The sequence below is a fragment of the Bufo bufo genome, chromosome 2 (genome assembly GCF_905171765.1).
Source record: "Bufo bufo chromosome 2, aBufBuf1.1, whole genome shotgun sequence".
NCBI classification, from domain to species: Eukaryota; Metazoa; Chordata; class Amphibia; order Anura; family Bufonidae; genus Bufo; species Bufo bufo.
The window spans coordinates 799884502-799911548 of record NC_053390.1 but is presented as its reverse complement, the minus strand read 5'-3'; the positions used below and the strand labels follow the sequence as shown (position 1 = coordinate 799911548).

The window sequence follows — 27047 nt, the reverse complement described above, 5'->3', positions numbered from 1 at the left end:
GTTTTAATAGTTAAGAAATAAAAAGCTTTAATTAAAAGAAAATACTTTTTAATAATAATGAGCGGTTTTCCTCAAAATTAAACTTAAAAAAAGAAAAAAAACTCTAAAAAACATTCTAATAAAAAGTCACGTAAAACAACAAAAACACAAAAATTATTTTTGTAGTCAAACAAATAAAAAAGCTATGGTCACTAAACCACCGGGTGCACAAAATCACAAAAAGTTGCCTGAACATTCAGGCCTTTTTGGGCCTGGTCATGAAAGGGTTAAATAACCTGTGAATAATCATTGCTAGATTTTCCTTCATTTGCTTGAACGAGAACTAAGCTACAATACCCCTGCGCACCCATTACACCATGTACGTTTGGCTCCATGGCTGCACTAAACAGCTGATCGGTGATGGTGCTGGTGTCGGACCCTTACTAATCTGATATTGAAGGCCCATACTGGGGATAGGTCATCAATAGCTGTAGCCCATACAACTGCTTTAAGACGCTGTACACAACATTGGTCTTCATGAGTCTCCATCTTCATGTATGTCTATCGACTCTTAAAGTTCAGTATTTGCAGTAATTCCATGTTTCCGTTCACATATTAAGTCTCTCATTTGCACTTCCACTAAATGCTTTTGGTAGTAACCTCTAAAAACAAGCGATAAATCATGTTGGTCGCGGACATCTTAAGTGATTTATCCATCATTTTTCCATTTGACTCTATAAATAATTTCCATATGAAGTGAAAGCCAATGGTTTCCATGAGATTACTTACAGCCAACCCCTGAACCAGAACTTAGAACTTGGTAATAAAGATTATGTTCTTGTGTGATGAAATACGATCAGTTTACTAGGATGTTCTATGATAACTTATGTGTACCATAGTAGTAAATAACGGAAGAAAAACCTTCCATTAAGCTACATCCTGCCTTTTCCGGGACCTTAAATCATAAACTTTCATATTGGATATTCCTTGAAGGATACAAAATAAATAGCCATAAATTACAATGTATCACGATTCGCCAGACATGACTAAACGATGGACAGCTAAAGCTTAACTACTGGGGAATTCTGGGAAATAGAGGCAGAAGTTTAAATATGTTATATATCAATGGTACTTCTCTTCTAAATAATCCCTTGAAGCAGTGGCATACATAGAGAAGTAAGGGCCAAATAGCAAGAATCAAACCAGGCCCCCACACAAAGGACAGAAGGGTTTCCGCCTAAACCCCTTTCAGTGACCCTTGGGCCATTTTTTCACTGCCTCAGTTGCTACAAGATGTTCCTTTAGAGGGTAGAGTCCAGACCAAGTGTTCACCTCCAGTAGAAGAGGAGATAATCCCAACAACGGCTGGGTCCCCTCTTGCCCTGGGCCCCATAGCAGTCGCCTGGTCTGCCGCTATGGTAGTTACACCCCTGCCTTGAAGACAAATTCCCTCTCCCCTGCTGCCTGACCAAGTGGAATTAATGAGGGGCAGTATGTACAATGTCAAGGTACCTTCTGTGACAGAGGTTAGAAGATCAGAGACTGACTGCACATGAGGTTAACTGACAGTCTCTTGATTCTCAGTGTTGTGGTTTGGTAATGACCACACCTCTTGTCAGGTGCAGCCCGTGGTCATTACTGCATTCCCTACTTAGTTTGATCTCACACTTCATACCATGCGGTTGATATTTTCTGCTTGGATTTGGAAGAGTTGGTGTGTGGACCTTACCTATGTTCCTGCTCATCCATTTTCTATAAGATAAGCTGTATTGCTCTTTGTATTTGGTTGTTCCCCTGTGCTTGTTGTTACTAGGCATCGGGGAGACGCTGGTTCGTTCACCTAGGAAGGAGACAGTAGTCTCATTCCCTGCCACTACCTAGGGCATTTCAGGGCTCTTAGGGTCTAGGTTACGGCGTATGTATTTTCCCACCTTCAGGGTCTATACATACTGACAGGAGTCAGGGCCAGGTTTAGGGGTTTCCTAGAAGGTGACCTTTTCCCTCTCCCTAGCCTTGAGGCCTACTTCTGTGTCCCTCTCCTCCCCTGTATTCGTGACATACAAACATGATTTATACAGTACCTTTACCTTACATTTTGGTGCATTGACACTCCTTGGAAATACCTTAAAGGGGTTTTCTGGTAATAATTATATTTTATCTAATGACCACAGCATTCTTTTTGAAACAGAAGATTCATACCTGCTCTCTGCTGCTTCGGTCCTCCGTGCTACCTCTGCTGTGCCTATGTTCCAGTCCCCTGAGTGTTTGGATCTAGCGGTGCATGGGAATGGTTACATGCTCCGCTGCAGCCAATAACTGACCTCAGTGGTGATGTGGTCGCAAGCAGCACGTCGCCAATGAAGCCAGTCAGTGGCTGAAGAGGAGCATGTGATCATGCTCAATAGAGATGAGCAAATTTCCGCTTGTGAAATTCATTTGGTGGTAAAAGGTTAAGGCGTTATGGATTCTGTTACCACGGACCATAACGCAATTCTATGATTGAATGCATAACGGAATGCCTTTAGAGGCATTCCGTTATTCATTCTGTCATGATAGAAGTCTACGGCCGGCTTTACGGATCCGTCCCATTTCCGATATGCAGGAGAGGACTCCCCTGTAAAACGGAAGCGGGACGGATTCATTTTGAAGCCCATAGACTTTTATTATGACTGAATGAATAACGGAATGCCTCTAAAGGCATTCCGTTATGCATTCCATCATAGAATTGCGTTATGGTCCGTGGTAACGGAATTCATAACGCAATTCATATTTTGCCACCAAACGAAGTGTGAGCGAATTTCAAAATCTGAAATTCGCTCATCTCTAATGTCCAAGCACAGCTGGAAGCAGGGGTGTAACAATCGCGGTCGCAGAGGGTGCGACCGCGACCGGGCACCGCAGGTGGGGGGCCCGCAGCCCCGCAACTTGCCACAAGTGATTTTAAAGGGAACCTGTCACCGGGATTTTGTGTATAGAGCTGAGGACATGGGTTGCTAGATGGCCGCTAGCACATCCGCAATACCCAGTCCCCATAGCTCTGTGTGCTTTTATTGTGTAAAAAAAACGATTTGATACATATGCAAATTTAACATAAAAGAGTCCTATCTTACTTGCGTGACCAGAGAAGAGTCATATTTTCAAGCTCTGACTTATCTCAGGTTAATTTGCATATGTATCAAATCGTTTTCTTTACACAATAAAAGCACACAGAGCTATGGGGACTGGATATTGCGGATGTGCTAGTGGCCATCTAGCAACCCATGTCCTCAGCCCTTTAATGGCCAGTCCATGCCCCTGTACCCCACACCCACCCATACCCTCTCCGGCGCTGCACCTCTTGGTGAGATGATCTTGAGAGACCCATGAGCTCAGCTCCGGATGACGGGATTGCCTGAAAGAAGTACAAGAGAAGGCGGCGTCAACTGAAGCCCGGAGCGGAGCAGAGTAGGTAAGTATTTTTCTTGTATGTGTAATGTCACACGATCCGCCGGCTTCATACTCACGGTGGGCACCTGGCAGTGGCGACAGTGAGGCACAGTGGCACGCCGCACTTGATGGTCAACAAAAGTCACGACATTGTGGCCACTGGCCATATGAGGGCGGGACACTGGCACAGGCTGTCAGCAAATCCTTCATACTGGGGGGCCCGGCCCCGGGGTCAAAATCATTAAATATAGTTGGGGGAAAAATGAAATATATACAGAGGGGGCAAAATGGATATATATACAGGGGTAAAAATGGAATATATATAAAGAGGGGGCAAAATGGATATATATACAGGGGTAAAAATGGAATATATATAAAGAGGGGGCAAAATGGATATATATACAGGGGTAAAAATGGAATATATATACAGAGGGGGCAAAATGGATATATATAAAGAGGGAGCAAAATGGATATACACTCACCTAAAGAATTATTAGGAACACCTGTTCTATTTCTCATTAATGCAATTATCTAGTCAACCAATCACATGACAGTTGCTTCAATGCATTTAGGGGTGTGGTCCTGGTCAAGACAATCTCCTGAACTCCAAACTGAATGTCAGAATGGGAAAGAAAGGTGATTTAAGCAATTTTGAGCGTGGCATGGTTGTTGGTGCCAGACAGGCCGGTCTGAGTATTTCACAATCTGCTCAGTTACTGGGATTTTCACGCACAACCATTTCTAGGGTTTACAAAGAATGGTGTGAAAAGGGAAAAACATCCAGTATGCGGCAGTCCTGTGGGCAAAAATGCCTTGTGGATGCTAGAGGTCAGAGGAGAATGGGCCGACTGATTCAAGCTGATAGAAGAGCAACGTTGACTGAAATAACCACTCGTTACAACCGAGGTATGCAGCAAAGCATTTGTGAAGCCACAACACGCACAACCTTGAGGCGGATGGGCTACAACAGCAGAAGACCCCACCGGGTACCACTCATCTCCACTACAAATAGGAAAAAGAGGCTACAATTTGCACAAGCTCACCAAAATTGGACTGTTGAAGACTGGAAAAATGTTGCCTGGTCTGATGAGTCTTGATTTCTGTTGAGACATTCAAATGGTAGAGTCCGAATTTGGCGTAAACAGAATGAGAACATATATCCATCATGCCTTGTTACCCCTATGCAGGCTGGTGGTGGTGGTGTAATGGTGTGGGGGATGTTTTCTGGGCACACTTTAGGCCCCTTAGTGCCAATTGGGCATCGTTTAAATGCCACGGGCTACCTGAGCATTGTTTCTGACCATGTCCATCCCTTCATGACCACCATGTACCGATCCTCTGATGGCTACTTCCAGCAGGATAATGCACCATGTCACAAAGCTCGAATCATTTCAAATTGGTTTCTTGAACATGACAATGAGGTCACTGTACTAAAATGGTCCCCACAGTCACCAGATCTCAACCCAATAGAGCATCTTTGGGATGTGGTGGAACGGGAGCTTCGGCCCTGGATGTGCATCCCTCAAATCTCCATCAACTGTAAGATGCTATCCTATCAATATGGGCCAACATTTCTAAAGAATGCTATCAGTACCTTGTGGAATCAATGCCACATAGAATTAAGGCAGTTCTGAAGGCAAAAGGGGGTCCAACACCGTATTAGTATGGTGTTCCTAATAATTCTTTAGGTGAGTGTATATACAGATGGGGGAAAATGCATATATATATATATATATATATATACAATACAGACCAAAAGTTTGGACACACCTTCTCATTCAAAGAGTTTTCTTTATTTTCATGACTATGAAGGCATCAAAACTATGAATTAACACATGTGGAATTATATACATAACAAACAAGTGTGAAACAACTGAAAATATGTCATATTCTAGGTTCTTCAAAGTAGCCACCTTTTGCTTGGATTACTGCTTTGCACACTCTTGGCATTCTCTTGATGAGCTTCAAGAGGTAGTCCCCTGAAATGGTCTTCCAACAGTCTTGAATGAGTTCCCAGAGATGCTTAGCACTTGTTGGCCCTTTTGCCTTCACTCTGCGGTCCAGCTCACCCCAAACCATCTCGATTGGCTTCAGGTCCGGTGACTATGGACGCCAGGGCATCTGGCGCAGCACCCCATCACTCTCCTTAATGGTCAAATAGCCCTTACTTTCAAAGTTTTCCCAATTATTCGGCTGACTGACTGACCTTCATTTCTTAAAGTAATAATGGCCACTCGTTTTTCTATACTTAGCTGCTTTTTTCTTGCCATAATACAAATTCTAACAGTCTATTCAGTAGGTTTATCAGCTGTGTATCCACCTGACTTCTCCTCAACGCAACTGATGGTCCCAACCCCATTTATAAGGCAAGAAATCCCACTTATTAAACCTGACAGGGCACACCTGTGAAGTGAAAACCATTTCAGGGGACTACCTCTTGAAGCTCATCAAGAGAATGCTAAGAGTGTGCAAAGCAGTAATCAAAGCAAAAGGTGGCTACTTTGAAGAACCTAGAATATGACATATTTTCAGTTGTTTCACACTTGTTTGTTATGTATATAATTCCATATGTGTTAATTCATAGTTTTGATGCCTTCAGTGTGAATCTACAATTTTTAGTCATGAAAATAAAGAAAACTCTTTGAATGAGAAGGTGTGTCCAAACTTTTGGTCTGTACTGTATATATATATATATATATATATATACAGAGGGGGGGATTTATATATATATATACTAAGGGCTCAAAATGGAATATATACAGAGGGAGCAAAATGGAATATATATAAAGAGGGGGCAAAATGGAATATATATATAAAGAGGGGGGAAAATTGAATATACACTGCTCAAAAAAATAAAGGGAACACTTAAACAACACAATGTAACTCCAAGTCAATCACACTTCTGTGAAATCAAACTGTCCACTTAGGAAACAACACTGAGTGACAATCAATTTCACATGCTGTTGTGCAAATGGAATAGACAACAGGTGGAAATTATAGGCAATTAGCAAGACACCCCCAATAAAGAAGTGGTTCTGCAGGTGGTAATCACAGACCACTTCTCAGTTCCTATGCTTCCTGGCTGATGTTTTGGTCACTTTTGAATGCTGGCGGTGCTTTCACTCTAGTGGTAGCATGAGACGGAGTCTACAACCCACACAAGTGGCTCAGGTAGTGCAGCTTATCCAGGATGGCACATCAATGCGAGCTGTGGCAAGAAGGTTTGCTGTGTCTGTCAGCGTAGTGTCCAGAGCATGGAGGCGCTACCAGGAGACAGGCCAGTACATCAGGAGATGTGGAGGAGGCCGTAGGAGGGCAACAACCCAGCAGCAGGACCGCTACCTCCACCTTTGTGCAAGGAGGAACAGGAGGAGCACTGCCAGAGCCCTGCAAAATGACCTCCAGCAGGCCACAAATGTGCATGTGTCTGCTCAAACGGTCAGAAACACACTCAATGAGGGTGATATGAAGGCCCGACATCCACAGGTGGGGGTTGTGCTTACAGCCCAACACCGTGCAGGACGTTTGGCATTTGCCAGAGAACACCAAGATTGGCAAATTCTCCACTGGCGCCCTGTGCTCTTCACAGATGAAAGCAGGTTCACACTGAGCACATGACAGATGTGACAGAGTCTGGAGACGCCGTGGAGAACGTTCTGCTGCCTGCAACATCCTCCAGCATGACCGGTTTGGCATTGGGTCAGTAATGGTGTGGGGTGGCATTTCTTTGGAGGGCCGTACAGCCCTCCATGTGCTCGCCAGAGGTAGCCTGACTGCCATTAGGTACTGAGATGAGATCCTCAGACCCCTTGTGAGACCATATGCTGGTGCGGTTGGCCCTGGGTTCCTCCTAATGCAAGACAATGCTAGACCTCATGTGGCTGGAGTGTGTCAGCAGTTCCTGCAAGACGAAGGCATTGATGCTATGGACTGGCCCACCCCTTCCCCAGACCTGAATCCAATTGAGCACATCTGGGACATCATGTCTCGCTCTATCCACCAACGTCACGTTGCACCACAGACTGTCCAGGAGTTGGCAGATGCTTTAGTCCAGGTCTGGGAGGAGATCCATCAGGAGACCGTCCACCTCCTCATCAGGAGCATGCACAGGCGTTGTAGGGAGGTCATACAGGCACGTGGAGGCAACACACACTACTGAGCCTCATTTTGACTTGTTTTAAGGACATTACATCAAAGTTGGATCAGCCTGTAGTGTGTTTTTCCACTTTAATTTTGAGTGTGACTCCAAATCCAGACCTCCACGGGTTAAAAAATTTGATTTCCATTTTTTTTTTTTGTGTGATTTTGTTGTCAGCACATTCGACTATGTAAAAAACAAAGTATTTCAGAAGAATATTTGATTAATTCAGATCTAGGATGTGTTATTTTTGTGTTCCCTTTATTTTTTTGAGCAGTGTATATACAGGGGGCAAAATGTATATATATATATATATATATATATATATATATACAGAGGGGGCAAAATGTATATATATATAGAGCGGGCAAAATGTATATATATATAAAGAGGGGTCAAAATGGATATATATATATATATATATATATATATATACAGAGGAGGCAAAATGGATATATATACAGAGGGGACAAATATATATATATATATATATATATATATATATATATATATAGAAGAAAAAGTCCAGTGGGAGCACCAGCCAGCATGTGGGTGCAAGGTCCAACATAGGGTAACGGCAATCCCCAATGGTATAGAGAACAAAGAAGTAGGACTGCACTCCAAAATAGTGATGAAATCAGCAAGTGGTTTATTCACCCATAATATGGCAAGTCTTGCGACGTTTCGGCTCACAAGAGCCTTCCTCAAGCATGGTAACAGTGAAAGTGTTCTTTGTTCTCTATATATATATATATTGTGACACAGTAAAGGGAGTTGTAGGGGGAGGCAGGTATTTTCTTCCCAGTGTGTGCTGCTGGATTTATTCGCTGCCAGGTGGGGTCAAACACCGGACTGGATCTCAGGTGCCGGTCCGGGTTTTTGGCAACACCTAGTTGCCTTTAAAAGACAGCAGGGATCAGCAGAGGAAATCTGTGTTGGGATATGAGGCTTGTGTCGGGGTGGAGGGCCTGCTGATGGACTTTTTGTGGCAGAACAGCCCGCCTGCTGTGAACTAACACCAATACTGCAAGGTGACTTTTTGCTCGAAAGTGTCTTGTGAACTTGCTAATGTGTGAATAAACACTGAACTTTTGATTTAGGAACTGGTTTGTGCCTCTATACTGCGTCTTCTTATCCTGTCTATCAGAGCGAATCCCCACAATTGGTGGAGGATGCGGGCAATCACAGTGAGGTTGGCATAAAAGCCAAAATATTTTTGTTGCATTTTTTCGGGCCCTGTTGTATGTCCTGGATAAAGCCTGCTAAGTTGAAACCAGCATCATGGGAAAAAATGGAGGAGATGATGAAGCAGCTGTTGCAGGCCAACCTAAGGCAAAAACAGACCATAGAGGAACAGCAAAAGTTGTATGCAGAGGACAAAAAGAGACATGAAGAAGCCTTACATGTCCAACAAGAAATGAACCAGCTGCTGCGGCTGCAACACGTGATGGCTTTAGAGAAGTCATGGATTTCTCAGGGAGTCCACGATGCCCGGAAAGAAGTCCGCACGGCAATTTCCAAGATGGCACAAATGGATGACTTCGAAACTTATCTGGCGGTGTTCGAGAAGGTGGCCGTGAGGAAGAGTCTACCCCGAGACCAGTGGGCTGAGGTCATCTGGCATCCGGACCCCAACAGGTTTACTTCGATTTACCGGACAAGCAAGCGGCAGACTACTATTGGTGAGATCCATTCCTGGCGAGACTGGGGATGAATATGTTGTTTCGGGCCCAGTGGGTGTATCAGTGGGAGTTTAACCCGGCTGAGCCAGCGAGACCCCAGTATTATAATTTGCTGCATCTCTTGCAAAAATGGCTACCGCTTGACATACTGAGTCTCACTGCCATACTGGACCGTATTGTAGCTGACAAATTCTGTAGGGCATTGCCACCACCCCTCCAGCGCTGGGTTGGCCAGACATCTCCTGCTAGTGCCCTAAAGATGGTGAACCTGGTCAAACGGTATGGGGCTACTGAGGAGCTCTAAGGCATAATAAAACCCAGAAAATCCCAGCCCCAGACCCAGCGGCCTGAGCTTAGAAAGACCACACGGGATGTGCCCTTTGGGGATTGGGACCCGATAATCTGCTGGCAGTGTCATGAGCCCGGCTATGTACGGGCCGACTGTCCCCAACTGATTGAGCCCATTGACACAAACTTTGGGTACCGACAGTCATTGTATGCCAGAAGGGTCGGTGCGTCAGACACTCCAGAGACTCTTAATAACGAACATTTGTGTCAAGTGGAGGTGGGAGTCACTCCCATGGTGGCTCTGCTGGATTCAGGGAGTCTGGTGACCCTTGTGAGGGCTTCCCTGGTGCGACCCACTGAGTTTACTTGCTGGAAAGTCAGGGTGTTCAGCATACATGGAGATTTAAAAGAGTACCCCACTGCTCTAGCGTCCCTAAGCACGTGTGCCGGCAGGCGGATCCATGATGTGGCCTTAACCATAAGCATGCGCTATGAATTGATATTAGGAAGAGACTTTCCATTGTTCCCAGCCCTGTGGCCGGCCATTGTACATACTGATCCCCGAGAGATAAGGAAAGCCCGAGTAGCAAGGCCTGGCCCAGTTGAGGTGTTAGAACACAGGAAACCAAAGGCGGAGGGGCCCTAAGGAATGTCCGGTGGATGAGGGGGAGACAACCCCACGGAATAGGATAGGTAGGGAGCATAGAAAGATAGCTCAGCAAGCCCAGAGTCAGATCTATAATCGAGCATCTGGGGTCCGTAACTTTAGCCGGTGAGATCCGGTTTTGGCTTGTGGGCCGCCTGTGGACCATAAGTTCCACGCTAGGTAGAAGGGGCCCTAAAAGATACTACAGGAAGTTGGAGACGTAAATGACAAGGTACGCCAGCCAGGTCGGCAAAAGCCGGAGCAGGTCTACCATGTCAATTTACTAAAACGTTGGAAGGTTAGGGAGACCTGTACTGAGAACAGCACATGGCCGGTTTATCTAGGGGAAGTGGCTGCCACAGAAAAAATTGCTGACAGCCTTTCCGCTAAACATATTCAAGAAGTCAGGGAGTTCCTTAGTCGGAACATGGATGTGTTCTCTGACCTCCCTGAACGCCCTTCCGTAACCCACCATGATATTGTCACTGAGCCCCTGCCAAAAGTCTTGTTAAAGCCGTACTGCGTGCCCGTGGCTCAGAGACAAGCCATCTCAGAAGGAGCGATACAGGGTTGGCCGCAGCCTGTCACCACCTGGACAAAGAGGAGAAGTTCCAGGTCACCAGATGGCTCTGGTCACTGCAGATCTTTAAGTTTACGGTGGAGTAGACAGCAGCCCGGTTGCAGGGAAACGCGGATGCCCTGTCCCAGGTGCACTGTTTGGCATGTGTTCATTCCCTCAAGGTTGAACAAAGGGGGGTATGTGACACAGTAAAGGGAGTTGTATGGGGAGGCAGGTATTTTCCTCCTAGTGTGTGCTGCTGGACTGATTGGCGGCCAGGTGGGGTCAAACACCGGACTGGATTGCAGGTGCCGGTCTGGGTTTTTGACAACACCTAGCTGCCTTTAAAAGACAGCTGGGTTCAGCAGAGGAAATCTCTGTGTTGGGATCTGAGGCTTGTGCTTATTCCGGGGTGGAGGGCTGAGACCCGTGTGAGGGGAAACAGGGTGACTAAAGCCTGCTGATGGACTTTTTGTGGAAGAACAGCCCGCCTGGTGTGAACTAACACCAATACTGCAAGGTGACTTTTTGCTTGAAAGTGACTTTTTGTTTTGTGAACTTGCTAATGTGTGAATAAACACTGAACTTTTGATTTAAGAACTGGTTGGTGCCTCTATACTGTGTCTGTTTATCCTGTCTATCAGAGCGAATCCCCACAATATACAGAGGGGGCAAAATAATAAAAATAAAATTAATAACAAAAATTAAACACCTAACTCTTCTATTTAATATTCTACTGCAACACATTCAAACCTATAGTGGGCGGGGGTTCGGTGCAATTCAAAGTTTGTACTGGGGCCCATAGAACTCTAGTTACTCCACTGGCTGGAAGTAAACACTAGACCAGAACATGGACACCTTTGAGGCAACATGGAGGTCAGGAGCAGTGGGGAGAAGGTATGAATCTTCTGTTTCAGAAAGCAGACTGTGGACATTTAATAAAAATTAATTATTCCCAGACAACCCCTTTAAAGGAGTTTTCAAGGATTTTCATATTGATGGCCTTTCCTCAGTATAGGTCATCAATACACAATAAGTAGGGGTTTGACTACCAGCACCCCCACCGATCAACTGTTTGAAGAGACTGCTGCACTCTTGTGAGAGCTGTGGCTTCCTCCTAGTCCAGGGATGTCATGTTCATCGGTCCAATGGACTAGACACAGCTCAGTGCTACTATCAAATGGATGGTGTTGTGCTTGGTAAGCTGTGAGGAGGTCGTGACACTCATGGTAGAGCCATAGCCTCCTTAAACAGCTGGTCGGCAGTGGTGGGAGTCGGACCCAAACGATCTGATATTAATGACCTATCCTGAAGATAGGTCATCAATATATATATATAAAAAAAAAAACAACAACTGGAAAACCTGTTTAATTTAAAGGCACATGTTTAGAAAATGTATACATATATATACATACATATAAAGCTGAGTGTATGTGTATGTATGTATGTCTGCTAAAGGAATCTGCACCGTCACATTTACAATCACAAAATTTGGCACACATGTACATCAGGTGTCCGGGAAGGTTTTAGACCAGGTCTCAGCTCTCTAGGATGTACTGCTCCTGAGATAATCCCAAAACATGCATTAGACAATAGAAGCCTGGTCACATGACCATTATCAGTCAATAGAAGCTCACAGGTCCTCCAGTCTCCACATACACAGTTTTACTCCAGGGTTCCATAACAACCCAGCCATTTATTTTCACTGCTGTAGGAGAGCTTCAAAGGAAATCTGTCACAAGGATAATTGCTATTGAAGTAAAGCCATGGCCTAATAGCACTTAGTGCCTTATTTCCACATGTGCCTTTGTTCCAGCAATAGATGTATTTATCCTCTAAAAATCCAGTTAATTTGGTATGCAAATGAGCCAGTAAGGTGCCCAGAGGGGCGTCAGTCTTGCAGGAAGGAGCCCAGATACGCCCCCTGCCACAATGATCCTGCAGTCATACTCCCTTGGGTCTGTCCCTGTCTATTGCTAACATACATTCAGTAGTGTACCAAGAAGTAGGTTACATATGGATAGGAGTATGACTGCAGGATTGAAGCGGTGGTTTACGGCACTGTTTGGTTATGGTTCCCCACCAATCAGCTGTAAGTACTAGCCATGAATGGTACTGCAATGCTGCTTCCAATCACAATATTGCAGTACCAATTATGCCCACTGCTCAGTGTATTGCGCTGTGCTGTTCTACTGCCTGTTCCCAAGAGCAGCAGCCCATTCAAAGAGCTGAATAGCGGGGTCTCCAGGAGTCAAACGATGACTAATTTGATATTGATGGCCAACCATAAGAAAACCACTTTAAATTGCAAATGGTTCATTTTTTTTGTTTATTGTAATCACGGAGATGTATAGGCCTGCATAGGAGCTGTAGACACAAAACGGAAGATATTTCATCAGAAATTGTTTACAAATGTTTTTTAATTAATAAATGCATATATTCATTTTTTGTGCAACTGGACATACCCTAGGGTAGTGATGGCTAACCCCCGACATTCCAGCTGTGGTGAAACTATGACTCCCAGCATGCTCAATTCATTTCTATAGAGTACTGGGAACAGCCAAGCAAGTGTACATCTAGGGAGTCATAGTTTTACCACAGCTGGAGGCCGGAGGTTAGCCATCACAGCCATGGGGCCTCTTTCACATGTCTGTGTCTGTGTTGACATCAGTGACAAGATGGACAGTGGTTCATCTGTGAAGATGTCCATTAAAAACCCGTGTTTGGTCCCTGTCTCTATTTTTTGCCCTTTTCGGTATTCCACAGACCCTGCTAGGATGAAAATAAATTTCCAGAGCATCTCCTAGCAACGATCCGTGAAAAGCACAGACCAAATATGCGTGTTGTGTCTGGTTTTCAAGGACCTGTAGACTATAAGGGGTTGTGGCCACATGATCAGGTTTTGGAGCCAAAATCAAGAATGATCATAAAAGTAGAGAAAGTATAAAGGGCAGGTAAGACTTCTCCTCTTTTTCCAATTCACTCCTGGTTTTGGCTTCCAAATTCAGACCAGGAAACCTGACCATGTGGCCATACCCTAATGTATATGAAGGATCCGTAATCAAGGACAAAATATAGAGCTCTTCCATGGGATCACTGTATACCGCGGAAAAACACTGATGCAAACATGGGTGGTTGTGCTGTCCGTGGAGACCACATGACATGTGAAAGAGACCATTAGGGAATTCTGTCCACATCAATCCCATCAGAACATTTTGCATAATATGAGCAGGAACGATAGAGTAAATAAGCATTGGGGTGATCACCCATGATGGAAGCTATGCTGCTTATAGCAGTGTATTAGGAAATTGCTATATGAGCAATTTCCTAAAAGACTCGTGTTTACCAGATGGCTCCTACTCCAGAATATAAGTCCTTGAAAAATGAACCAAGCTGTTTGTGATACCACAGAAAACGTAGTGCTCGGATCTGTTATCCTAGAATGGCTGTGCCGTAGCCGGAGCAGTATATGTTTAATATGCTGTTTGCATATTATTTTATCTGATTGCCTTGTTATAATGATATGCCGTTAACACTAGAAGCTGAGTTACATTTAATCAAGTCTACTGATGTTCCTGTTTTATTTCCCTGCAGTGTCCTGATTCTGCATGCAAACAAGATCTGCTCGCCTACCTTCAACGGATCGCACTCTACTGCCACCAGCTCAATATCTGCAGCAAGGTGAAAGCTGAAGTGCAAAACCTGGGAGGCGAACTCATTGTTTCAGGGGTGAGTTACTGACTATTTTCTCTTTTTAATAGTCTAGGAATCATTGGCAGTCTATATTGTTGTGCAGAGGTAGCAGGCATCAAATAATCATCTAATATGGCACAAAATATTAACTGCTGCATTACACCCTACTGCCACTAGGTGGAGCTTTAGAATATCACAGCAGTATGTCTAAATGACACAACTTTCTGCACCACATTGCTAAAGGATCATGTTTTCTCATAACAGCACTCCATGTGGTCAATCGTGGTATCACAAGGGAAAAAGTTTTAATAGTTTAGTCGTCGGGGCTCTATGCCGGAAGAATCCTGATCAGGATTATCCTAATGCATTCTGAATGGAGAGAAATCCGTTCAGGATGCATCAGGATGTCTTCAGTTCCGGTACGGAACGTTTTTTGGCCGGAGAAAATACCGCAGCATGCTGCGCTTTTTGCTCCGGCCAAAAATCCTGAAGACTTGCCGCAAGGCCGGATCCGGAATTAATGACCATTGAAAGGCATTGATCCGGATCCGGCCTTAAGCTAAACGTCGTTTCGGCGCATTGCCGGAGCCGACATTTAGCTTTTTCTGAATGGTTAGCATGGCTGCCGGGACGCTAAAGTCCTGGCAGCCATGGTAAAGTGTAGCGGGGAGCGGGGGAGCAGTATACTTACCGTCCGTGCGGCTCCCGGGGCGCTCCAGAGTGACGTCAGGGCGCCCCAAGCGCATGGATCACGTGATCGCATTGGACACGTCATCCATGCGCATGGGGCGCTCTGACGTCATTCTGGAGCGCCCCGGGAGCCGCACGGACTGTAAGTATACCGCTGCCCCGCTCCCCGCTCCTACTATGGCAACCAGGACTTTCATAGCGTCCTGGCTGCCATAGTAACACTGAAAGCATTTGGAAGACGGTTCCGTCTTCAAATGCTTTCAGTACACTTGCGTTTTTCCGGATCCGGAGTGTAATTCCGGCAAGTGGAGTACACGCCGGATCCGGACAACACAAGTGTGAAAGAGCCCTTAATGCAAATGGGACATTAAATTCATGCCATAGGGGGAGAGAACTTTTTGAATAAAATAGCTCAGGCCAGACAGTACATATCATAGCTGTATTTAGATTATGGCAGCTACTTGCCATGCCATTGGGCATATATTTTTATTTTCCAGGCTATTTTCTAATGTGTAGAATTGACCAGCCTTTCGAAGGAAATGCTATAAAAGAGCACATGAGACTTAAAGGGACATTACCATCTGGGACATTGAGAACATATCACTAGAATATGCCGTAAATGTCAGATAGGTACAGGACACCCATCTGGGGTCCACTCCTATCTCCAGAAAGAGACCTCAAAAGGGTTCAGAGAGCAGACATGCCTCTGCATCCACCCTCCGTTCACCGCTATAGGAATTCTATAGTGTTGAATGGAAAGGTGTGCATTTCCATTCACCACTATGCAACTTCCGAAAATAAGCTGGGCTCGCTTAACTATTTTCGGAACACCCATATCGATAAATGGAAAACATGATGCACATGTGTGGCATGCTCTCCTTCACTTCAGGGGCCCCATTATCTAGATAGAGACTCACACCTATCTGACGTTCATGGCATGTCTTAGCGATGTGCCATCAATGACTTAGATGGACCAATCCTTTAAAGTGAATGTCTACCTATTAGCTTGTTATTCTTAGGTCGAGCATTCTGTGCAGATTCTTCTTATGTCCATACGAGTGGTCAATATTTCTGATACAGATTTTCAAATTCTCTGCATAGACAAAGGGTTAAATTATAAAATTCTGGCTTCGCCCACCGAACTTAAAAGTCTTTAGTAATCTTCAAGCTATGCTCTGGCAGGAGGAAAAGCACAATGGTGTTTTACCTGAGCACAGCTCAGGCAGCAGCATGAATGCAGGGCCAGCTACTTGTAATGAGCATTGCAACAGGTTCTCTATACAATGAAAGCCCAATTTAGGGTACTTTTACTATATATATATATATATATATATATATATATATATATATATACATTAACTAGGATAGGTTTATTCACAATATACTTGAAAAAATTGCTTTTAAACTAAAATTGGATAAAATAAGTAGAGTAAAAAAATTCAAAAGTTAAAAACACCCTACAGATCAAACATATATTAGTAGATAATATTAGTCCCAGATAATGCCTGGTAGTGCTTGTATATGTGTCCACACAGTATTCGAGATGTTTTTGATGACAAAATAGCTATTGGTGATAGCTATTACATAAACTGTAGAGAAGTGAGGAACCGCACTCTGTTCAAGTAGTATCACCGGTGCCGATCAAGGGCTTATTAGGCCGTATCCAAGTGATAAAATATTGAGGCACTCAGTCTGAAAGTTTTGCAATTCAAATGTATTTTTTTATTTTTTCATCCAGCGCCCAGGCAAACCTCTATCCAGTGCACAGATAACATGACCACTGATGAAGGTCCACCGTGACCGAAACGTCTGGTCAGAAATAGTCTGTCATTCCTTAATATACCACGGGCAAATGGATGATGCAGAAAAATGAAAAAATAAAAAAATACATTTGAATTGCAAAACTTTCAGACTGAGTGCCTCAATATTTTATCACACAGCTATTACATAAAGTCAGCTCTTTACTTTATAATAGCGCTGATCCCTCTAAAAAAGGTTATTTCTCTTGAAAACAGAGAGGTTGTAAGTAAATAAATAACCAATTGTTAGAAATGTAGATGACAAGTTGTTACTAAAATGTCAATAACGTTTGCAGATGGAAGCATCAATAGTATTTGCTGGTGGTGAGTTCTTTTAGTCAGAACAGTATATAACGGAGACTAGTATTCCATACTAGTCTCCGTTATATAAAAATTGTTGTGACACAATTTGTGGCACAACTGCAGCAGAAATGCATTAAAACGGCAAATAAAAGGTGTTTTCATCAGGGGTAGGTCTTTAATTTCAGATAGTGAGGTCTGATCTCATCTAGCACCCCCACCAATCAGCTATTTTGGGAAGCCTCCAGTGCCAGAACCTATACTGTGGATGACAGAAGGCTCAATTCACTGCACAGTGGCCATTTTGTGGAACTGCAGCTCCGCTCCCATTCAAGTAAACAGGAGTAGAGCAGCTGTATGCCGGCACAAAAAAAAAAAACCCGACACAGTAGATGGAACCTTCTGTCCACTGTGTAGTTGTCGGCTGCTGCCCAAAACAGATGACCAGTGGAGGTGACGAGTGTTGGCCCCAAATCAATCTGATATTGATGACCTATCCTCAGGAAGTCCGGGAAAACAACTCTTACCTTCTTTTGAATTTGTTTAAAGGGGTTGTGCACCTTTGGAGGGGTTTGGCAAACTCTTCTTCTTCCTCCTTCTTGGGCAGACCTGTAAAGGGAAGCATACTTGCCGACATTCCGGCACAGGCTTTCTGCTTCTTCTCTCCTTGGGTTCAGCTGTTCCTCTGTTCTTCCATGAAGTAAACTTCTGTTTTGACACTGCTGCAGCCAATCGCTGGCTGCATCAGTGACCGGTGTATGCTTGTATCATATGAAATGGGTCAAGTGATTCAAACGGACCACTGCGCCCACGATTAGCGGCAGCAGTGTGAAAATGACATCCTGGGGGCTCAACAAAGCAGCCGAGGCTGGGGAGAGGAGTGGGGAGCTAGGGAAGCAGGTACAGTAAGTATCCTACTCAAATCGGTGTTTTGCCCCCCCCCCATCCCTCCAAGGTGCACAACCCAATTTTTCACTAAATGAATACAATACCATACAGCGACATGTTGTGATTCAGAACACAACCACTAGATGGCCACATAGTGACACATATAACACAGACATCTTTTGACAGAGTATCTCCGGTTTTTCTTTTTTCTTTCTTTTCAAAGTAGGTTATATATAACAGGCTATGTTGAGCCAAGATATAGAAGTTCACACCTGTATGTCTATGCAGATAATTCATTAGAATATTCGATCAATCTAAATTATATATAGAAATTAGTATTCAGGGGTAGACATTCACTTCAGGGCACAGCAAACAGATCTGGTGCCATAAATAAGAAGCTGTTTTGTAAAACTGTAAGGCTAAATATGAAGTAACTTCCCTAAAATTCCAATCCCGTGCCTAATCTGACCTATGGCTTGGAGAGGCATCACTGCATGCTGTCCTGTACAGTTGCAGAGACAAGCAGATGATATCTGGAAAGCTTTGTGCACAGGTCCCATTGCAGCTAATGCACAAAACTCTCCAGGCATCATATGCTTGCCTCAACAACTGCTTGATACACTGTGGGCACCATAGCCTTGGCAGATCTATTGCCCAGGGTGTGCTCGTGTCTCTACAGGCAGATCGGGCAGTAAATAGGAACTGAAGGAAACTTTCCTCTATACACAGGTTAGGGTTTTGGTATATGATTGCTGGGGGTCTCTCTGCTATGACCCTCACTGATCATAACAATGAGGTGCCAGAGTCCCCAGAGTAAGTGGAATGTTGGGAATCTGCACTTGGCAGCTGAAGGCATCTGTGTTGGTCCCATGTTCATATGTGCCCGCATTGCTGAGAAACATGATGTTTTAATATATGCAAATTAGTCTCTAGGAGAAACGGGGCGTTGCCATTACTCTAGAGGCTCTGCTCTCTCTGCAACTGCTGCGTCCTCTGAGCTTTAGGAGAAGTCAGGGACAAGCGTGATGACGTTTACACTGCCTGGTCCTGTCAATCAAAGTGCAGAGGGCGCGGCAGTTGCAGAGAGAGCAGAGCCTCAAGAAGTAACGGCAATGCCCCCGTTGCTCCTACAGGCTCATTTACAAATATTTAAACATCATATTTCTCAGCAATGCGGGCACATATGAACATGGAACCAGCACAGATGTCTTCAGCTGCCAAGTGCACATGTAACAGGTCAGGTCATAGGTACAAATCTGCTGACAGATGCCCTTTAGTTAACAATACAAGTACATAAAAACATTATCTTCTATCTTGTTTGTATCTTCTACTGTGTTTTTCATTGAAAAAATATTTTATAAGTAGAAAAAAATTATAATATAGGTATCACTTGGAACCGAACCCGAGTTCGGGAAATGGTTTTTTACAGTACAAATTCATTTATGAAGTTATTGAGCAAAGTCTTGTGAGACTTCACGAAGCAATATATATATAATATACATTCTAAATCTGCACGCAGCTCCTGCAAATCGAGTTCGGATGTTTCATCCGAAGTCGATTTGCTCATCCCTAAAATATATATATATATATATATATATATATATTATTGTTTTTCTTTGCTTACAATTGTCTAGAAAAAAAGAAAATATATATATTGGACACTTATGGTAGCAAATGAGCTGATAGACCTTATGTCACTCACACTGAGGGTAACTTTTTGTAGTTTTTGTGGTCCTACCATATCACTTCCTCTAGTATAATACAGTATACATTGACAATAGTTTTGAAGTATCTGTTTATTCTGTTTATACATAGTTTTTTTTTTTTTATTATTGTCATGTTCACAGCACAAAATCTTGACCATGTTTTCTACCACCACCTTGTCTTCGGCCAGTCTTCCCTGCTGGTTTAACGCTACAGGGTGGTCTACTCCGAATTCAAGCTTAATATCTTCCATCTCTAAAACCTGTGGCTGAATATTCTTCTTGCATAATCTATTCTGCGTTTTTCCTTTTTTTATTTATTTGCCTTCCTCACCCTTCTCTTCAAAAATTCTCCACCGCTTTGTCAATGTCCATTCCCTAGGCTTCATCGATGGGTACCCTAATTGTTACCATTCAACCATTCATGAAATGGTTCTCCAGTCTCCACCACTCTTACCGATTCCATCTCATTTTGCAGAGCAACATTTCAGAAGCCAATGCCATGTTCAGACATTTCTTCCCAACACACTTTTTCTCTCTTGTTGTCTGGAAATTTTTGCATTCTTGTTTTCTACCTGTTTAGGCTGACACTAATCAGTTCTTTTCAATTCTCTAAATGCTCCTGCTGTTCTGTTTCATCTCTTGTCATCTTCAATTTTTCAGTAAAAGAACAAGTGCACATTTCAAGATAAAATAATCACAGTTATAAATATGCAATGACTTTAATCTGCTAAGAACATCTTTATTATTATACGTTTTTGAAAATAAGCTACGGTATGATCATAGATCAAAGCTTTTTTCCATTTAAGCAGGTCAGTCCTTACGCTCGAGATTCAGTGAGTCACTATTCTTCGAGAAGTAGGAGAATCCACAAAATCATGTTCATTGTAATGCTCTCATCTATCTTCAAAGGGGTTCCATTTTCCAAAAATAAATCCAGGATCTTTGTTCTATGTCTGATGTTACTTTTAATATTAAAACCTTTTTAATCACATTTCGGTATTATGTGTCCATAAAATCATTACATTAGATTTTCTAGAAAGAAACAAACACAATTAATGGGAGTAATATTACTAAGTTCTTTTTCTGGTGGGGTCTTAGTAGTAAATTTTTTGGCAAAAAATTTAGCTGTTACATGTGTCTAATGGTTGAAATAAGACAGTGGTGGAGAGGGATCAAGACTGGCATTCATAATACCAGTCTTGATGTAGATAAGGCTACTTTCAAAATAGCGTTTTTGCTGAATCCGGCAGAGTTCAGCAAAAACGCTTCCGTTACTGATAATACAACCATCTGCATCTGTTAGGAATTGATCCGGTTGTATTATCTGTACCAGCCAAGACGGATCTGTCATGAACTCCATTGAAAGTCAATGGTGGACGGATCTGTTTTCTATTATGTCAGATTGTGTCAGAGAAAATGCATCTGTCCCCATTGACTTGGATTTTGGGTCATGACGGATCCATTTTGCTTCCCATCCCATGACGAGAGCTTTCTGCGGTTTGCTCTCCGGTATGGGAACTCAACCAAATGGAATGGAATGCATTTAGGAGCACTCCGTTCTGTTCAGTTATGTTTTGTCCCCATTGACAATGATTGGGGACAAAACAGAAGCGTTTTTTTCAGGTATTGAGACCCTATGACGGATTTCAATACCGGAAAATATTAACACTAGTGTGAAAGTAGCCTAACAGGCAGCACTTGTACAACTAAACTAGTGCAAGTAATGGTAAATGTGTTGGACTGGTTAGGGCATGCCCTATGTCAACCATGCACCGCCCCTATTAGCAAATGTAGCAAGTGTGGCAGAGAGTGGTAAACAGTCACACATTTTTTTGCAAAATGGGGCTTGCACAAAAATTTGTGCCTTTTGGTGCTGCAAATTAGGTGTAAAGGGCTTGGTAAATCTCCCTTAGACTCTATTCAATCAGTTACCATGACCATGGGCATCGATTATTTCTGGTCACTTTAAATCCAGATTATGAGGTCAAATCATATACAGATGAATTGAATCCGTTAACTTGAATTTTGTTAATGACTCATCCTTCAGGATACAAAGTTGATTCATTTTTGTGCTGTCCAATAAAAAAATATTTATATATTAAAATATATGTTAAGTTTTCTTAACATGGGACCCTCTGGGTGACAGCCAACTAATGGCTTCTATAAAAGCTACCCGTATGCATGGAAGAATATGCTATTTTGAGCCACTCATCCCGTCAAGAAAAAAGGGAAGAAACATCTGTACTGTCTTGATTGCAATATATAGTATACTAGCTGAAGGACCCGGCTTCGCATGGGAATATTTAATCTATTTCATTTAATGTTTGTGTGTCGTTAAAAGATATCAACAGTATCCCCCATAACAGTGACCTCTACAGCACCCATCTCCTTAATATGTGACCTCCACAGCAGCCCACCCCCTTAACTTTGACCTTCACAGCAATCCGCTCCTTTAACAGTGACCTCCACAACAAAATAACAAAGACCACCACAGCGGGGCATTATTGTATTTAATTGATGTAACTCACACTTAACCTCTTAGGGACCGGGCATATTTTCACCTTAAGGACCAGGCAATTTTTTGCAAATCTGACCAGTGTCACTTTATGTGGTAATAACTTTAAAACGCTTTTACTTATCCAGGCCATTCTGAGATAGTTTTTTCGTCACATATTGTACTTCATTATATTGTCCTTCAATATTTATTGCCCTCATTTTGTAGTTTGCAGAAACACCCCATATGTGGCCGTAAACTACTGTACGGGCACACAGTAGGGCGTAGAGGGAAAGGAACGCCGTGTGGTTTTTGGAAGGCAGATTTTGCTGGACTGGTTTATTTACACCATGTCCCATTTGAAGCCCCCCTGATGCACCCCTAGAGTAGAAACTCCATAAAAGTGACCCCATCTAAGAAACTACACCCCTCAAGGTATTCAAAACTGATTTTACAAACATTGTTAACCCTTTAGGTGTTACACAAGAGTTATTGGCAAATGGAGATGAAATTTGAGAATTTAAATTTTTGGGCAAATTTTCCATTTTAATCCATTTTTTCCAGTAACAAAGCAAGGGTAAACAGCCAAACAAAATGCTATATTTATTGTCCTGATTCTGTAGTTTGCAGAAACACCCCATATGTGGCCGTAAACTACTGTACGGGCACACGGTAGGGCGTAGAGGGAAAGGTGAGCCGTGTGGTTTTTGGAAGGCAGATTTTGCTGGACTGGATAATTTACACCATGTCCCATTTGAAGCCCCCCTGATGCACCCCTAGAGTAGAAACTCCATAAAAGTGACCCCATCTAAGAAACTACACCCCTCAAGGTATTCAAAACTGATTTTACAAATGTTGTTAATCCTTTAGGTGTTGCACAAGAGTTATTGGCAAATGGAGATGAAATTTGAGAATTTAAATTTTTGGGCAAATTTTCTATTTTAATCAATTTTTTCCAGTAACAAAGCAAGGCAGATTTTGCTGGACTGGTTTATTTACACCATGTCCCATTTGAAGCCCCCCTGATGCACCCCTAGAGTAGAAACTCCATAAAAGTGACCCCATTTTAGAAACTACGGGATAAGGTGGCAGTTTTGTTGGGACTATTTTTAGGGTACATATGATTTTTGGTTTATCTATATTACATTTTTGTGAGGCAAGGTTACCAAAAATAGAAATTCTGAAATTTCATCTCCATTTGCCATAAACTGTTGAGGAACACCTAAAGGGTTAATAAAGTATGTAAAATCAGTTTTGAATACCTTGAGGGGTGTAGTTTCTTAGATGGGGTCGCTTTTATGGAGTTTCTACTCTAGGGGTGCATCAGGGGGGCTTCAAATGGGACATGGTGTAAAAAAAAAAAAAGCCATCAAAATCTGCCTTCCAGAAACCATACGGCGTTCCTTTCCTTCTGCGCCCTGCCGTTTGGTCATACAGCAGTTTATGACCACATATGTGGTGTTTCTGTAAACTGCAGAATCAGGGTAATAAATATTAAGTTTTGTTTGGCTGTTAACCCTTGCTTCTTTGCTTTGTTACTGGAAAAAAATTGCTCTTTTGGTACAGTTTTCATTAAATTCTTACAGACACGGCGATACCTAATATGTCTACTATTTTTTAATTTATTTATGTTTTACACTATATTATCATTTTATAAACAAAAAAAGCATTTTAGTATCTCCATAGTTTGAGTCTTTTTTTGTTGTTGTTTTTAGCCGATTATTTTAGGTAGGGGCTAATTTTTTGCGGGATTAGGGGACGGTTTTATTGCCAATAAAACCGTCCTCTAATCCCGCAAAAAATTAGCCCCTACCTATTTTGGGGGGCATATGACTTTTTGATCGCTTGCTATTACAATTTTTGTGATGTAAGGTGACAAAAAAATACCTTTTTTTGCACCGTTTTTATTTTATATTTTTGACCGTGTTCATCTGAGGGGTTAGGTCATGGGGTATTTTTATAGAGCAGATTCTTATGGATGTTGGGATACCTAATATGTCAAGTTTTTATTTTATTTTATTTTTAGTTTTACTAACTAATATTTTTGAATTATTATTATTTTTTTTTGTTTTAGTGTTTCAAGTCTGAGAACCATAGTTTTTTATCCGATTGTCAGTGGCTAAATTTGGGAAGGGGAATATAAATTTAGTACTCCATGGAAGTGTGGTACTCCCTGAAGCAACCAATAATGCAGAGGCCTGGATGATCGGGGCAAGTGTCGCACTGAGTAGTGGTGTCCTTCCGTATCCCCCTCCTGTGACACACTCTGCACCTTTTTTGGGTCCGTCCCTTCTTTCCAGTATGGGGGACTACACCTGGAAAGTGTTGGCCAGGGACGATCCGGGCACCTCCAGTTCCCGAGGTACTCCGACCTGCTTTTTCCAGGTCAGAAAAGATCAGGTCCTTGAGGACTGCCTCATAGAACTGAAGGAATGTCCCTGTGTTGCCAGCGCTCCGGGACAGCACAAAAGAGTTGTACAGGGCAATCTGCACCAAGTAGACTGCAACTTTTTTGTACCATGCCCGAGTTTTGCGCATGGCATTCTATGGCTTTAGGACTTGATCAGAGAGATCAACTCCTCCCATATACCGATTGTAGTCGACGATACAATTGGGCTTGAGGACCGTTGCCGCGGTACCTCCCACAGGGACAGGGGTGATGCCGTTACTGTGAATTGTGGACAGTACACGGACATCCCTCTTGTCCTTATATCTGACCAGCAACAAGTTTCCACTGGTAAGGGCACGGGTCGCACCCTTGGGGATAGGTACCTGGAGGGGGTGGGTAGGAAGGCCACGTTGATTTTTCCGCAGGGTCCCACAAGAGGACGTGGATCTGGCAGCGAGGGACTGGAACAAGGGGATACTAGTATAAAAGTTATCCACGTACAGGTGGTAACCCTTATCTAGCAGTGGGTGCATAAGGTCCCACACAAGTTTCCCGCTAACACTCAGAGTGGGGGGACATTCAGGGGGTTGAATACGGGAATTTCGCCCCTCGTACACATGAAACTTGCAAGTGTACCCTGAGGTACTCTCACAAAGTTTGTACAGCTTCACGCCATACCTCCGCAATACTGGCGGAAAATGAGTCTCCCCTTGAAAGCAATGAGAGACTCATCAACCGCGACCTCCCTTCCAGGTACATAGGCCTGCTCAAATTTGGCCCCAAAGTGATCGATGACCGGCCTGATTTTGTACAGGCGGTCATAGGCAGGATCACCTCGGGGGGGACATGCTGCATTATCTGCATAATTCAGGCATTTCCGGATGGCCTCAAACCGGGAGCGTGTCATGGCCGTAATGTAAAGTGGGGTCTGGTAGAGGACGTCCCCACTCCAGTAATGCCTGACACTCGGTTTTCTGACTAGGCCTATGTGCAGCACGAGGCCCCAAAACGTCCTCATCTCGGCTGCACTGACCGGAGTCCAGCCACCGGCCCTAGCCAAAAAGGAGCCCGGGTGTTGAGCAACGAACTGTTGGGCGTACAGGTTCGTTTGCTCCACCATCAGATTTACAAAGTGGTCACTGAAAAAAAGACTAAAATAGTCATATTCAGTGAAGCCCACTGTGGAAATCTGGATTCCTGGTTGGACTACAAAATCAGGAATTGCGGGCTCAAAATGCTCTGGGGTACACCAGACAAGTTCACCGGCAGGGGGCTCAGGTGGACTTAACTGGTGGGCCGGAAAACTAGTACGAGCCCCAGAGCTGCTCGTACTAGTGTGGGCCACAGGGTCCCTAGCATGGCGGCCCCCTTGCTCCGCCTGGCGGCGTCTCCGCTGCCTTGGGGGCTCATCATCATCGCTAGATGATAAGGAGGACGCGGATGGCAAATGGAAAGTGGGGTCATCCTCGTCCTCACTGGTGCTCTCGGACTCGGAGGCCAGCTGGGCGTATGCCTCCTCAGCCGAGAACATCTGGCGGGCCATAGGGGAGTGTGTGTGTGTGCGTGTGTGTGTGCGTGTTAAACTTTATTTGGTGTGCGTGTGTGGGGGGGCACGGGTGGTCACGAACTTACCCTAAACCTGACAGACAAAAAAAAAAACTAAATAAAAAAAGGACAACAAATTTGAAAAAATAAAAATTCAATCTCGCTGATCAACCGTCTGAAGTTGATCAGCGGTGGGGTGTGCGATGCGCTAACAGTGGACGGACGCTAAGAGTGTCGGCCACAGTCAGCGTACGCAGAAAAAAAATGCTTGCTCCCCAAAAAAAGTTGTGGGGGGGGGGCAGGGTGCAAGCTGCAGCACCCCTGGGGGGGGGTCTAGGGTCACACAGCTGTGGACCCCAGACACCCGATTTAGGGTGATGCAACAAAAACTGTTTTGTTTTTTTCTCACTATCTTTCTCTGAATATCCCTGCCTAACCAAACCTTTCCCTAACCTTTCCCTAAATACCTTGGTGGTGCTGGGGGTGCTGGGGCACAGATGGGGTTGCTGGCTCTGCTGTAATTTGAACTGCCCGCCCGCCCAGCCGACCAATGAGAGACGATCCTGAGAGGTGATGTCACCATCACCTCTCAGGATCACAGGATGGGTATTGGTGGTGTATTAACACACCATGGTGGTGTATTATCACACCACCGATCACCATCCCGTCTCGCGTTATCGGGTCCCCAGAGACCCGAATAACCCGGAAACGCAGCAAACCGCAGGTCTGAATTGACCTGCGGTTTGCTGCGATCGCCAACATGGGGGGGTCACAGGACCCCCCGGCGCATTGTCCCCAGGTGCCTGCTCAATGAGTTGAGCAGGC

At 43.8% G+C, this 27047-nt stretch overlaps 1 protein-coding gene across 6 annotated transcripts in view; it reads left to right on the top strand.

The window, feature by feature from the left end:
* Positions 1 to 27047, top strand: part of CTNNA2 (catenin alpha 2) — a 2102590-nt gene that overhangs the window by 1919404 nt on the left and 156139 nt on the right. For 5 of the 6 annotated variants that reach the window (XM_040419295.1, XM_040419294.1, XM_040419291.1 and 2 more), the window contains one exon: positions 14313 to 14447. The exons of the other annotated variant lie outside the window; for it this stretch is intronic. In XM_040419295.1, coding sequence (XP_040275229.1) covers positions 14313 to 14447 — 135 coding nt within the window. The remainder of the gene's footprint in view (positions 1 to 14312; positions 14448 to 27047) is intronic. 6 annotated transcript variants of the gene reach the window in all.